The sequence below is a fragment of the Orcinus orca genome, chromosome 2 (genome assembly GCF_937001465.1).
Source record: "Orcinus orca chromosome 2, mOrcOrc1.1, whole genome shotgun sequence".
Lineage (NCBI taxonomy): Eukaryota > Metazoa > Chordata > Mammalia > Artiodactyla > Delphinidae > Orcinus > Orcinus orca.
The window spans coordinates 25,154,090-25,168,585 of record NC_064560.1 but is presented as its reverse complement, the minus strand read 5'-3'; the positions used below and the strand labels follow the sequence as shown (position 1 = coordinate 25,168,585).

At 51.8% G+C, this 14,496-nt stretch overlaps 1 protein-coding gene across 9 annotated transcripts in view; it reads left to right on the top strand.

Moving 5' to 3' along the window:
* Positions 1-7,865, top strand: part of PFKFB3 (6-phosphofructo-2-kinase/fructose-2,6-biphosphatase 3) — an 85,461-nt gene extending 77,596 nt beyond the window's left edge. For 4 of the 9 annotated variants that reach the window (XM_033409137.2, XM_049704808.1, XM_049704809.1 and 1 more), the window contains 4 exons: positions 123-296; positions 1,773-1,795; positions 3,858-3,910; positions 5,311-7,865. In XM_033409137.2, the coding sequence (XP_033265028.1) occupies positions 123-296; positions 1,773-1,795; positions 3,858-3,900 (240 nt within the window). In that variant the 3' untranslated portion in view covers positions 3,901-3,910; positions 5,311-7,865. Of the gene's footprint in view, positions 1-122; positions 297-1,772; positions 1,796-3,857; positions 3,911-5,307 lie in introns of all 9 variants that reach the window. The other 5 variants (XM_033409135.2, XM_033409134.2, XM_012537386.3 and 2 more) reach the window with 5 other exon arrangements.
* Positions 7,866-14,496: the final 6,631 nt, after the last annotated feature.

Genomic DNA, 14,496 nt, shown 5'->3' with positions numbered 1-14,496 from the left:
TCTCAGTGAAATCTGGAAGCAGAGAAATGTGTTTGGTTTGGTTTTGGATTTTTTGTTTTGGCTTATTGACTTCCTTTTCCTCGTAACTGTCGCCTTCTCTCTTTTGTCTTTGTCTCGCTTAGGATGCAAAGAAGGGACCTAACCCGCTCATGAGACGCAATAGTGTCACCCCACTAGCCAGCCCCGAGCCCACCAAAAAGCCTCGCATCAACAGCTTTGAGGAGCATGTGGCCTCTACCTCCGCTGCCCTGCCCACCTGCCTGCCCCCGGAGGTGCCCACGCAGCTGCCCGGACAAGTGCGTTGACCCCCTTCTCCTTCCTGAGTCGAGTCTCGTGCAGGGTGGGGAGAGCGTGCCTGCTGGGGAGGAGCGTGCCCGGTGGGGCGGTGGCGGCCTCAGGCCCAGGCCCGCTTGGGGGTGTGCGGGGAGAGGACACGGATGCCGCTCTGAGTGTGGGACCCCCGGAGCTGTCCTTGAGACCTTGGCTGTGCGTGCACACGCCCGTTCTGGGGAGGTGGTGTTGCCCGGGCAGAACCAGGCAGAGCAAAGAAATGGCTGAGTGTCCGTGAGCCATTCACATTGGTGAACAGTTTCTTCTAAAAGTTGAAGGCAACCCCCAGTTCAGGAGTCTCCATCCAGCTCTGGGCTGTTGGTGTCGTGTGTCCCGGGGACGTCTTTTCTGTCCACACGCTGAGTATTCTTCCTCACTTGCTCCCTTGCCATCGTTCCCCGTTAGAGAAAAGCTCTTGTCAGATGGGGCCCTGGGAGCGTGTACGGAGCCAGCATGGCCGGGCTGGAACCCGGGCCGGAGGACCTGGAATTAGCCACTTTCTCCTATAACGTAGTAAAAAACCCCAAAGCAGAAAACCAATTAGATTTCATTCTTAGGTTATTTCATTTGCTATGATGGTGAAAGGCTAAAAGATACTGGCTACTGGGCATTAAGATTTTTTTTCAGAAAACCACCCTTTTCCTCAACAACACCCGAGAATCCTGGCCAGGATGTGAGACGTAGAAATCCCTGGGCACAGATTTGGGTCCCACCCAGTGGTCCCCCCCACCTCCAACCCGCCACGCCTGGCCTCTGACACAGAAATCACAGGCTCAGGTTCGAATTGGATTTGTTAATGAGCTGGGTGCTGAAGGCCCACAAGCTCTTCCTGCGTTTCCCCCAAAACGCATTTAAACCGTGTGTTGTCTGAAAATGTGTTGTGTGGGGGTGGGGGGGTGCTGTGCAGCCCCAGGAGGCCATCGTACCTCTTCAGGCCTCAGTTTTCGCATCTGTGGAATGGGGGAGCAGCAGCTACTGCCAAGGGCTGATCAATGGGGTGATCGTGCTGAGACTCTGACGTGGTGGTGTCCGCTCCTGGCGCCGGCTCTGGGCTTTTATTGTCAGGTTCCGTCACCTCCCCGGGCCTTCAGTCTCCCTGTTTTTTAAAATGAGGGAGGTAGACTGGCTGGGAGATGTCTAATTAGTGCTCCTTTCAGGTCTAACGTCAGAGGTGCTTTTTATGAAAACTGAGAACTGAAGTGGTGTGTCAGTGATATCCTGCGTTGGTGTAAACGGTGGGGTCATAGTTGGAAGGTTAGAGGCCGCAGTCACAGACGCCGTGGGGACCGGCCGGGCGGGGGTTGGGCAGCGTGCAGGGCCACTGGCTGGCCAGGCCGGGAGGGTCCAGGGCTCTGTCCCCGCGGAGGCTGCCTGGTCCCCGATGACCTGGGCCCTCACCCTGTCCCTCAACTGACTCTCTCTCCCACCTTTTCTCTCTGCAGCCTTTGCTAGGGAAAGCCTGTTTGTAAGTATTTTTCTCTGAATACTTTTGCTTTTTGCATCTCTTTCTCCTTGCTTGCCAGTTTGGCCTCCTACCTGTTAAAAGTGTTGAGGGTAATGCCAGTTTCTGTGACATCTGAAGGAGGAAGATGGGACGGGAGGAAGAATAAGGGATTCATGGATTTTCAGAAAAGGATACAGGAAGTCGGCGGGTTTTGGGTGCCTCCTCCTGCTGCCGCGGCCACCGCGGGGCCGGGGCGATTGTTAGTATTTGCAGTGCTTGGTGGCTGGATGTCTATCTACTTTTTCCCTCTTAGAGTCAGATTTTGGCGGGAGCTGGGTTTGTGCCTACTGACGTTGTCTTTTAAGTTCTGGTCCTCTCCCGGGAGAGCCCTGGAGAGTTTACCCAGAGCCTAACCTGCAAAACAAAGAGTGGAGGACCCGAGCGTCTCCCTCCTGTCCTGGCAAGGACCCCCACCTTCAGGGGCTCCGGGACCCCCAGGCTCTGGAGAGGTCTGTTTGGGAGCCATCATTCTGCATCGGGTTGTCCTGTATCACAACCTGCTCGACATTTACGGTCGCGTTCAGGATGGGGTGCAGCTTTTTCTCTGCAGAGAGTTCAGTGTTAGCAGCTGCTGGATAATCCAGCGCTTCCTCTGCTCCGGTGGCCCCCAGCCTCAGAAGGAACTGAGGCCTTTATGTTGCAGAGTTTTAATAAGAGACACCCTGAAATATCATCCCCAACGCCACGAGTCACACCCACCCCGCGTCCCTTTCGCTGGTTAGGCTACCTGGACTAATTCACGCAGAAACGTGGCTTATTCTTGGAAAATAGGAGCTGTTGGGCATCATGCTTGGACTAGGTGGTACCACCTGTTGAGAAATATATTTCATCACTTTACGGCTTGTACACATCCCGAGTCTTTGGTCCTTAAAATATAACCCCAGGAGGTCGCAAGGCAGTTCCTGTCCCTGTTGCCCAGATGAGGGTGAGTCTCTCGCCCACGGTCACCCAGCTGGTTCATAGCAGAACCAGCCCTTGAATGGGTCTCCCAGTCCCAAAGGCTGGCTGTTTTCTCTCTGCTGGTTTCCAGAACACCCAGGGTCCCATTCACCTGCCTATCCTGGGCACCTGACGTTTGCAGCCTGTGGGGCGTGGCCCCGAGCTGTTCAATTTCCTTTCTCTTTCTTGCAGCCTCTCCCCTGCAGCTGCTTCCCGTGGCTGAGATGTGTTTATTTAATGGTGGGCCTGCCCGTTGAATTCAGTCTTTAAGGGTAACAGTCCCACGTCCCTTACCGCCTTGACACCAGGCATTGCACCCAGGAAGCCCTGGGATCAAGACTTCTCCTTGTGTGAAAACTAGCCTTTGGGTTTGGAACCTTATGGTTTTGCATCTGTGTATATCCTGTTCCTTCTGACCCATGGCCTGATGCTGCCAGGAGAGAAATCGTCTTGCTGGGAGGGGGCCATTCAGGCACATCCCCCAACCCTCTAAGGTTGAACTTGGTCATCTCTAAGGCTAATGATGCCTGTAGCCAAAATCCCTTCAGTTCAGCAAAAATGTGTTCTCTGGACCCATCACACCTGCATCCACTCAGGTGTCCCAGCGTCCAGGTGTTTTGATGATGAGAATATGGATGTAGCATGTGTGGTCAGGGCCTGGTGCACAGTAGCTGTTCCCGTGGGAGATGTGATGCCCTGTGCTTTGGTGGTTACATCCAGGGCTCTCTGGTCTGTGTTCCCTCCTGCACAGGCCAGGGGATTTCTCCTCGTGGGCAGCAGGAGCGCCTAGGGACTAGGGAGTGGGGTGCCCCTGGGGTCTTAGGGTTGTGGCCCGAGGATGCCGGTGATGGTAGTGCTCTGGTAAAACAGGCACGACAGCCAGGTGGGCCTCAGCGCCCGCCCTGCGGTCCACTCTCCACGGGCTGCACTAGGGCTCGGGACCAACGGACCATCTGACCCTCACGATGCATCCTTGACTTTTAAATTTCAAATGCACGCTAAGAAGAGAATCCTACTAAAGATGTTTTGTCTTGTTTTTCTTTCCCAACATGTTTCTTCCTTCCCCCCCCACTATGCTTGAAAGACGAACTGTCTGTCATATTTTCTCAAAGTTTTCTCCTTACTAACCTTGGAAAGGTAAATGGCTCCGTGCATGCCCTCCTGTCCCCTCCACGTCTCTCTGGGTCATGGCATCTCAGCCCTTGGGGCGTCTCAGTCTGCGTGAAGACTGGCCATTGTGAAGTCTGTGACTCATACACCCTGTGCCCCAGAACTTGTGTGCCCCATTGTCTTGAGATCCTCCATGTGTCCAGAGCCAGGGGCACCATGAGCGAATGGCCTGTGCCTGTGGTCCCCCGTGTCATCATTGCATTGCCATCATTCGTGGGTGCTCCAACCTTGGGCATGAGGTGTCCCAGGGTGGGTGGGAGCCAGCACCTCCATCTCTGACCCCACAAGTTGACTGGGTCCTCTCTGGCTGTGAGGCTGGGGGCCTCCCCAGGAGACAACCCGCTCACAGGGGCTGTCTGATGCACTCGTGGTTGGAGGGTCGGTCACCTGGGCTCCTGAGTCCGGCTGAGAGCAGGCTCAGATCAGGCACTGGCTTCCGTGCTGCCAGCCCTGCGATGGTCCTCTGTAGAGATTCTCCACCTCAGCCCCCCGGTTCACGCGGGAGGGGAGTGGGCCTTGGTGATGCTTACATTTCTGTCTGCCTGGGTTCCACTCTCCCTGCCGCCCCTTTGAGACAGTCTTGGTGGAGACACTCAGGATGCAAGAGAACACTTTTAAAGATTCTGCTTCCCTATCCTGCAGGGTGGCTTAGTAGGGAGGGTAGGTCAAGAGACTGCTGCTGTGTGGTGGCAGCCATCGTCTGTTCGCAGCTGATTGAAAAATATTTTTTAAGGGGCTTTGGGTACTGGCCAGCATCTTCGGGGTGGGGCTTCTGGGCAGGATTGCTTTTATTAGAACAGGGTGAGAGCTTTACTGACACATGCCTTCCCTGCCCGGCTCCCTTGCTTGAGTTCCAGCATCCGAGCTGTGTTCCTGGAATCCAGGTCCCTAGGTCTGTTGTATACCCTGCTGGGAGGAGAGTCCTGATGCTTCTCCAGATTTAACCCCACCCCCACTCCTTCCTCTGCCTGACAGCGAAGCTGGCAAGAGTTTCCCGGGTTGGGGCAAGGGTAGCCTTGGGCTCTAAAGCGTCGTGAGCCGGGGGCGGGGTGGGGTGGGGGCCTAGGTGCTGGCACCCGTGCTTCCCAGGACAGCTGTGACCCACAGGAGCTGCCTGCCCTCCCCTCCCTGCCTCCCTGCCTCCTTCAGGCGGAGGTCAGGGGCCCTCCCGGCCCTTCTCCCCTGGGACCCCCGGGCTTAGCCTCCACCACGTTCCTGGGCCACTGTTTGGTAATGATGCTCTTCAGGGCCGTGTTCTTTGTTGGGGAGAGGGGGGCACGTCTCAACTGCATGGCTTTCGTCTTTGCTTTAGAACCCTAGTCAACAGGAATGGTAACCGGCTTCCCCGTCTTTTCTCCCGAAAGCAGAACATGAAAGGCTCCCCGAGCGGCGCGGAGGCCTCCAGGACGCACTGACGGAGCCCCGCCGGCGCCCCGCCCTTTCGCTCCCGCAGCTTTGCTCCTGCCCTTCTGTCTGCCCAAGGCCAGCGATCCCGAGGACATCTCCCGGAGGGCGGCGTGGAGGAGGGGCTGCTGCTCCAGGAGGACCGGGCCCCCGCCTGCCTGTGCTCCCCTGGCCTTCGGGCCACGCGCCCCGTGGACCCCTTGAGGCCCGGGAAGGACGATGTGCAGTGGAGGCGGGACGGCGGCGCCTCCCCGTGGGCTTGTTCATCTCGTTTCTGGACCTTCCGTGCTGGGGAGATGACACTGCCCCGAGTCCTAACCTTAAATGGGGCCTGGATCTCAGCTGCTGAAGGTTAAGGGACACTGAAGACTTTCAGAAGGCTCTTGGTGCCTCTCGGCCTGGACGTTGCCTCCTGCAGGGAGCCCTTGGCCCGTGCTAGGTTGGGGTCGGCCGGGAGAGCCTGGAGCTGGACCTGCTGGTCAGCCAGGCAGTGACCCTCCGCGTGTCGCTCATCCTCCCGGGTGTGTGTCCTGTCTCTGAAGATGGTGTGGGACCGTCTAGCTGCGGAGGCAGGAGGAAATACATTGCCGAAAGATCACCGGGGCCTCGCCTTCCAGGGAAGGCTCCTGCCTGGATTCGAGGCGCCGGGGACACGGCTCTCCCAGGGCTGCTGGCTCGTGCACTTTTTTTATGGCAGAGAGTGTGACCTGAAAGTCACACCTTCAGGAACTTAGATGTTTGCATTTTGCGCCCTTGGGGTTGGAGCTCTGAAAGGATGTGGGAGTTGGGCAGCCTGTGGGGAGGGGAGGGACCCCTCACCCCGTAAAACGGCCGGGGAACAAGGGCCTGGCCTCCTCCTTTGGGGCCTTCATTACGTCCTGTGTTTCCCTGGTGGGGACAGTGGCCCAAGCCAGGCCTCGCTCGCGGCCACTTCCTCCGGGAGCTTGGCTATCCGCTGTCTCCTGGCAGGATTCAGCTCGGTTCCCTACGCTTGTGTCAAGCGTCTGCTGTGTGCCCAGCGTGGAGCTGGGTGCCTTGGGCGATTCTGGAGGAGAGAATGTCCTCATTTGCCTTCATGGCACCTGTGGCATTTTGGGGGCGTGGTTCAAGGCAGGGCTTGTGGACACGTGGTTCTAAACACCTGTAGTTTCCGCCTGCGGGTTTTCCTCTGAGGCCTCCGAGGACTGGGGGAGGGGGGGTGTCGAGCCCCAGGAGGATGGATTTGGACTCAGCAGTAGAGTTTGTCCAAATGACCCTTTTCAGGATTTCTGAAAGCCGGTGCCAAAGGTCACCTTCCCTTCCCTTCTTGCCTTCTGCTTTGGGGTCCCACATCCTTACCCCTCTTAGCTTGTGCAGTAGTCACTGGGGGTAGAGGCAGGGGCGTCTAGACAGCTGGAGCTGGGAGTGGGGACAGGAGCTGTTTTGGGGTTTTTGTTTGAGAGGAGCTTGTAGAAAAATTCACGTTCCTCTGGTTGGGAGAAATGGGAACACGATTCAGACACCCTCCAACCAGGTTTGTGGGTTTCACACAAAACCATTCAAATCCTCCCTTCCCTTAACTGGCCATCTTCCCAAGACGATGTCTCTCTGTACATTCCTGTGCAAGACTGGTTACTTTCTCTCTTTCCTGCTGTCTTGTCAGACGTGTGTGTGTGTGTAGGTTTGTGTTTTTAGACGGAGGGGCCTGCGGCTCTGCTCTTGAGACTTGCCCTCTTATGTCCACCTTTTGGTTCCTTCTCCGGTTGTCGGAGCTGACCCTGAACTTTGACTCTTCTGGCTGGTCTGAGTGGGGTCTTCGTGAAGGTGTGTCGCCCCTTGCCTCTGACTGCCCGAAATCAGTGCGTCCACAAAAGATGCGCTTGGCCTAACCCGGGACCTTGGTTTTCAGGAGCCTCAGTGGGGAGAGAGAACATCAATACGGGCGGGGAGGGGAGATGGGGAGAGGGCAGAGGCTGGGAGACTGGAGACCAGGGGCCTGACATCTGAGGAGGGAGGCGGTGGACAAGGGTGTGTCTGAGCCACAGTCTCAGGGCTTCTGCAACGCCGACCATTGACTCTCACTCCCTCACCCCCCGGAAAACATCTGGGACCAATATTTTTAACTTTGCATGTTTGTTTTGGGGGCGGGCTCACCCCTCTCCTTCTTCTGTCCTGAGACTGTGGGCAAAGCTCTTCGTTTGGGGGAGGGGGGAAGAAAGACTGTTGGAACCACGCCAATGACGTTTTCGTTTCTAATACTTGAAATTTATTTTTTTATTATTTTGATAGCAGATGTGCTATTTATTTATTTAATAAGTATAAGGGATCCTGAAGACGGAAAGCTGTATAGATTGGGTCTTGTTAGTTGGTTGGCTTGGGGGCCTTTTACGTGTGATTTCTGATTTCTCTGTGTTCTGTATACATTTGTCTGAATTAATTACCCGGGATGAGGCTGTGCCAGCTTTCAAACAGGGGATGCCTGTCGGAAATTTGTATATTTTGCAGTTGCCAGAACAATAAAATACCTGGTTGAAATACACGGATGAAGTGCGTCTCTGGTCCTTTTTGGGGGGCGGGGAGGAAGAGTCTTTCATCACACTTGGGGTCAGTACACCAAGTTTCTACCACTCAGCCCCATCGCCTTCCTTCAAACAGGACTTGCAGGGAATTCCCTGGCGGTCCGTTGGTTAGGGCTCTGCGCTTCTACTGCAAGGGCCCTGGGTTCGAGCCCTGGTTGGGGAGCTAAGATCCTGCAGGCCGCGCAGCGTGGCCAAGGAGAAAAAACAAAAGGGGACATGTAGATTCTGATTGCCTAATGTCTGCATTTGCGAAACAATGTTGTGTCACCTTTAAAAAAAAAAAGAATAGCCTTTAGTTTTAGAGCAGTGTTAGGTTTCCAGAGAAGAGCAGGTAGTACAGAGAGTTCTTGGATACCCCCAGGTCCAGGTATATGTCTCCCCTGTTATTAGCATCTTGCATTTGTGGTGCATTTGTTACAACTGATGAGCCAATATTGATGCGTTATTATTACCTAGAATCTATGGTTTCCACTAGCGCTCACTCTGTTGTGTGGTCCTGTGCGTTTTGACAAACACGTACTGATAGGTATCTACCATCACGGCATTCAGAATGCCATCCATCCCTTCCCCCAGCCCCTCCAGTCAGCAGCTGTTCTTTTTTATTGATTTATTTATTGATTTATTTGGCTGTATCTGGTCTTAGTTGCGGCGCGTGGGCTTCTCTCTTGTGGCATGCCAGCTCCAGAGCACGAGGGCTCAGTAGTTGCGGCACGTGGGCTCTCTAGGTGTGGCGCGGGCTGTACAGCGCTCAGGCTTAGTTGCCCCGCAGCATGAGGGATCTTAGTTCCCCGACCAGGGATCGAACCCACATCCCCTGCATTGGAAGGTGGATTCTTAACCACTGGACCACCAGGGAAGTCCCAGTCGGCAGCTGTTCTTATAAAAGCCCTGCAGATGGTGTTGGGGCCCTGGGTAGAATCACAGGAAGGCATTTCATCTTAGGTTCTTGGTCCCTTTCACTTTCCCGCCCTTCCTCCCACCCCCTTGTAGCCCCTTTCAAGGTTCCAATGGGAAGAGACTCAATGCAACTTCCAGGACCACTTTGCCACAACTCAAGCCTGTCATTTTGCTTCAGCCTCTTCATCTCTGCGATGAGGGGACTTCCTCAGGTGAGTACGGGGCTGGGTGAGGACATGCGTGTGGTTATAAGGCAGCACTGAGCACCCCCATCGGGCATGGCCTTTGTGACCCGCGGGGCTCTCACCGTGTCTGATTTTCTTTTTCTTTTGTCCACAGCCCCACTGCTACGCTCCAGAAATAGCCCTCACTCCCAAATTAGTCCTTCTGCGTCCCATACACTTTCCAGCCCTACCTTGTGAAGAGAGTAGGACTCAGCAGTTTGGCACCTCCACTGTGAAATGACTTCGGAGGTTGCCACCTGTCACCGGCATGACGGGGCACAGTGCTCATTATGCATTGGGTTCAGGGCTTAGAGAGGCAGCTTACCCCTTCCACTTCATTGGAAGGCTGCCCTAACAGAATATGTACATAGTTTAAAGTCCCAGGCCTGTTGGGAGATGGGAATCCATGACAGTTCTGTGGCCTTTTGGGCAAGCTGAGAGTCATCTGTGCGACAGTGATTGTTATTGAAAAAATACTGAAGAATGAGTCACCAGGTGGACGCATGGTGGGTGAAGGGGTGCAGAGAGCTGCAGGAAGGTGAATGCTGGAAGGACACTCTTTAGGGACGGTCTAGAGCCAGACTGTGGCTCTTTGTACCGGGAAAACCAAGTGAGGGATTCCCCAGTGCAGATAAACTCATTCTGTCAAACAGGAACAGCTGCAACGCCTAAGACTTAATGGTCTTAAGGAGATCCTTACGCGGCCTGAGGGGTGAGGCAGTTCCGGTCTGCTGTTTTGCAGATGGAGAATCCGACACTCGCGAAAGGTAAAGAACTTCCCCAACGCTGCTTAGCAGGTGAATTTCAAGGATTCAAATCCAAGTGCCTGGGACACTAAGGTTTGTGGCTTTAACTGTTGTAAAATTTCCCCTCCTCCTATTTCTGGTCTCTCCAAGTTAATGGGAGTTAGCAGTGGAACAGGTGAGAGGTCAGGTCAGTTTCAAGCTGCCTGCCTGCTGGGCTGGGAGGCATGGGCCATCTTCCCGCCTTGCTCCCTGGGGTGCCCAGCTGGTGGTCAGACGGTCAGGGTCTTCAGGGAAGTCAGCAGTGGCCCTTCAGGAGAAGGTGGGCGCCCTGGTCCAGATTCTGGACTCCCCGGGTAATATCCAGAATCCTCCTTGCTAATCTTTCCTCCCAAGAAATTGACTAGCACCTTTTAGAGGCAACAGATCACACGGTTGCATAGAGAGGGGATGCCTCGTGGGGTGGGGAGTGGGCATGCGTGCTTAGGGAAGAGTTGCTGCAGCAAAGTGACCTGAGTGAACAGAGCTGGTGGCGTCCCTCTCGAGGGCGGGCTGTGCCTGCATTCTTCATGCCAGGTGCTCACACCTGCAGGCCCGGGCGGCCGGCAGGAGCCTCCAGCCAGATTGATTCTCATCTCACTTTGCCCTCGGCTCACTCTCCACTTTTCCCACCAGCACAGTTGAGAGTCTCTTAACTTGGAATTACTTAATAAACTGTACCGGGAGAATTGGCCAACTATTTGGGATGAAAAAGCTAATCAGATCATGTGTTGCACCGTCCATCTAAGTGTTTTTAAAAAAATCAAGCTAGGGCTTCCCTGGTGGCGCAGTGGTTGAGAGTCCGCCTGCCGATGCAGGGGACGCGGGTTTGTGCCCCGGTCTGGGAAGATCCCACATGCCGCGGAGCGGCTGGGCCCCGTGAGCCATGGCTGCTGAGCCTGTGCGTCCGGAGCCTGTGCTCTGCAACGGGAGAGGCCACAACAGTGAGAGGCCCGCGTACAGCAAAAAACAAACAAACAAAAACAAAACAAAACAAAAAAATCAAGCTATTAACAAAGGAGAAGAAAATGTTGGTGAATATCTAATTTTTGGTTGGACGAAGACCAGGCTTAGAAGCAATAAGATTAACTACAAAGGAAATACTGAGATTTCACACCCTGTGAACATTTTAAGTTCAATGTCATAGAAAACCTTGAACATGAGTAAAAGGAAAACAACAGGCTAACAGATATTTGCAACAAATCCCCAAATTTTTCTAAAATGTAAATTGGAAACACATCCAGAGCACTAAGGAAAACATGGAGACTCTTCTAGGTCCTTGGACAAAGGCTTTTATTTAATCCTTACCATTTAAAGATGTGAAAACTGACGTTTGCTGGAGTTAACAGTTCTTTTTTTTTTAAAATAAATTTGTTTATTTATGTTTGGCTGCATTGGGTCTTCGTTGCTGCGTGCAGGCTTTCTCTAGTTGCGGCGAGCACGGACTATTCGTTGCAGTGCGCGGGCTTCTCATTGCAGTGGCTTCTCTTGTTGCGGAGCGCGGGCTCTAGGCATGCGGGCTTCAGTAGTTGCAGCATGCAGGCTCAGTAGTTGTGATTCGTGGGCTCCAGAGCGCAGGCTCAGTAGTTGTGCTGCCCGGGCATAGTTGCTCTGCGACATGTGGGATCTTCCTGGACCAGGGCTCGAACCCGTGTCCTCTGCATTGGCAGGTGGATTTTTAACCACTGTGCCACCAGGGAAGTCCCTGGAGTTAAGTTCTAATGGCTGTTTGAATAGATTCAGTTGTAGCTCACATTTTTTTGACACAGTGTGAGTGGTTTGGGTCAAGTCTTCAGCCAGTGCATTAATGGCTTAGGCACTGGTTTCGACCCACAGATTCTGACATACTACTAAGATCATGTTCAGAGGGAACTCCCATGAAGACAACAGAAGCATGGGGGATTAAGAGGTACAAACTCTTATGTATAAAATAAATAAGCTACAAGGATGTATTATACAACACAGGGAATATAGACAATATATTGTATTATATGTATTATATATGTATTATATGTATTAGACAACACAGGGAATATAGACAATATTTTATAATAACTATAAATGGAGTATAACCTTTAAAAATTGTGAATCACTATGATACACACCTGTAACTTATATAATATTGTACATCAACTATATCACACAAAAAAAGTAAAAAAGAAAAAGCAGAAGCACAAAACAGAGTACTTCAGCCACTTAGGCCTGAAGGGGGCCCTCCGCACACCCCCTGAGAGATGTCTTTGCATGTATTTAATGGTGTGGATGTCCATGGAAGAAGCCTCATTTTTTTCACACATTAACCACACAAGATTCAACCTCTAGGGTGAAAGGAAGCCCAGGGACAGGCTGGCTTGGGGGACTGTTAGAACCTGATGGTGGTGGGGATGAGGGTGGGCAGTGTGCGGACGTGTCCCCCATATATAAGATATTTCATAACGTTGCATTGTCAATAAGTGCTCTACACTGGGGGTGCAAGCCGTCCATTTTCAGTTCCTTGAGGCCTAAACTTCAGCTGCAGGCATCAGAGCAACTCTGCCTCTGACGTCGGGTTAACTGCGCAAAAGATGTCTCACCTGGATATTCTGACACCTACATTTGGTGAACAGAGGGGTAGAGGGGGCACTCGAGGCCTGGGTGGGCTCAGTTTATTTTCAGAAGTCTGTGCCTTGTGGCAGAATCAAGGGGAGAGGGGAGACTACCAGCCCAGTGCAGTGAATCAATAAGATGACCTCAGGCTTTGGAGAAAGATAGTCCTGGGTTCACTTCTGTCCTCCCACGTTCTTGATGTGTGGACCTGGACAAATTACTTTATATTTTTAACTTGTTCTCCATCCGTAAAATGGGGGAACTCATACCATATTTTCCGTAGAATACACCATCAATTTATTAACTTTTCCTACAAAAGAGAACTAACCACACGCACAACCAATGCAAGACAAAATTCAATTTTGGATGTGTTAAAGGTAGACCAAAAGTCTCCTTAGAAGTGCAGCAATACTGTAATGAATTTTCAGGCTTTTTGTGAGGACTAAATCTTATACATGAAGAGCCCTGGACAGTTCTGGCATAGAGTAAGCACTGGAATGGCTGTTATTAATCTAGTCACGGGTGCCGGGTCCTTTAAATGCAAAGTCGATGCTGTGAACCCCACTTTACAGGTGAGGATACGAGGCTGGGAGAATTTACGGAGACTGCCTGTTGCCGCCCAGACCTAACTGGTGGTCAGCTCCAGGTGTCAGGGCTGAGCCAGGCGCTGTCAGATGAATCCCATGTTAATTAGCAAACGGGCTTTTGTGTCCCTGGGGCTATGGAGAGGACTGTCTGTGTCCAAAAATACGTTAAGAAAATAGGATTTCTTTAAGGGGTCGTGATTCAGGATGCCCAGTCTCTAAGATTCTGTGTTTTCCCCTTCCCACCTGTTTTAAACTGGGCCTCAAGACCATCTTTTGGAGTACCCAATTCCTGGGGTACATGAAGGCTTTCTCAGGAGTTCACCTGCATAGGTTAAGGTTACGTTTTAGGCAAATAGGTTTCCAGATCCTCAACTTCCACATTTGCCCTTTCCAGATAGCCTGAGAAGTTTGCTTAGATTCACAAATAGTCTTTCTCTACTTTGCAAACAAGGCAGAGAAAGGCAAAGCCCTCCCCACCCCAAAAGCACTCACTACAGTGCATTGCACCCAGGGTGGAAACACCTCCAGGGCACCCAAGAAAGGGAAGCCTCCTTTAATGATTAACTCAGGCACTACGCACCCCCAGGGATTTCTTTCCTACCGTATCTCCCTGTTAAACATGAAACTCAGCTACTATTGGAACGTTTTGAATTTAGAACAGTTAACGCAATGTGTTAATGCAACAGTTCTCCAAATTTTTGATCTGAAAGCGCCTTTGCAGTCTTAAAAATTATTAAAGACTCCAAAGAGCCCTTGTTCATGTGAGTTATATCTATTCATATTTAGTGTATTTGAAATGAAAATGGAAAAAAATTTAAACTATGTTTTAATAATTTATTTAAAAATAATAAACACGTCACATGTTATAACTAACCTATATTTAATGCAAAATAACTATAATTTTCAAAATAGAAATTTTTAGGGAGAAGAATGGCAGTTATATTTTTTAGAAATCTCTTTAATGGCATATTCTCGTATCTGATTCTGTGTTCAATCTATTGTGATATGTTGCTTGAGTTGAAGTATGTGAAGAAAATCTAGCCTCACACAGAAATGTAGTTGAAAATGGGAGGAATGTGTTAATAGCCTTTTCAGATAATTGTGAGTATTCTCCTTTGATCCTACACCCAAACTGGACAAATTATAGTTTCTTAAATGTTAGTTGCAGTGCCAAACCTGAAACCATGTCAGTGAACTTTTTGTACTTTGTTACATTAAAATCCATTTGATTGGGCTTCCCTGGTGGCGCAGTGGTTGAGAGTCCGCCTGCCAATGCAGGGGACACGGGTTCATACCCCAGTCCGGAAAGATCCCACGTGCCGCGGAGCGGCTGGGCCCATGAGCCATGGCCACTGAGCCTGCGCGTCCGGAGCCTGTGCTCCACAACGGGAGAGGCCACAACAGTGAGAGGCCCGCGTACCGCAAAAAAACAAAAAAAAAAACCAAAAATCCATTCGGTTGATCTTGCTCTTTGGATTGATTTTTTTAAACCCACACGTGATTATATAACATCCA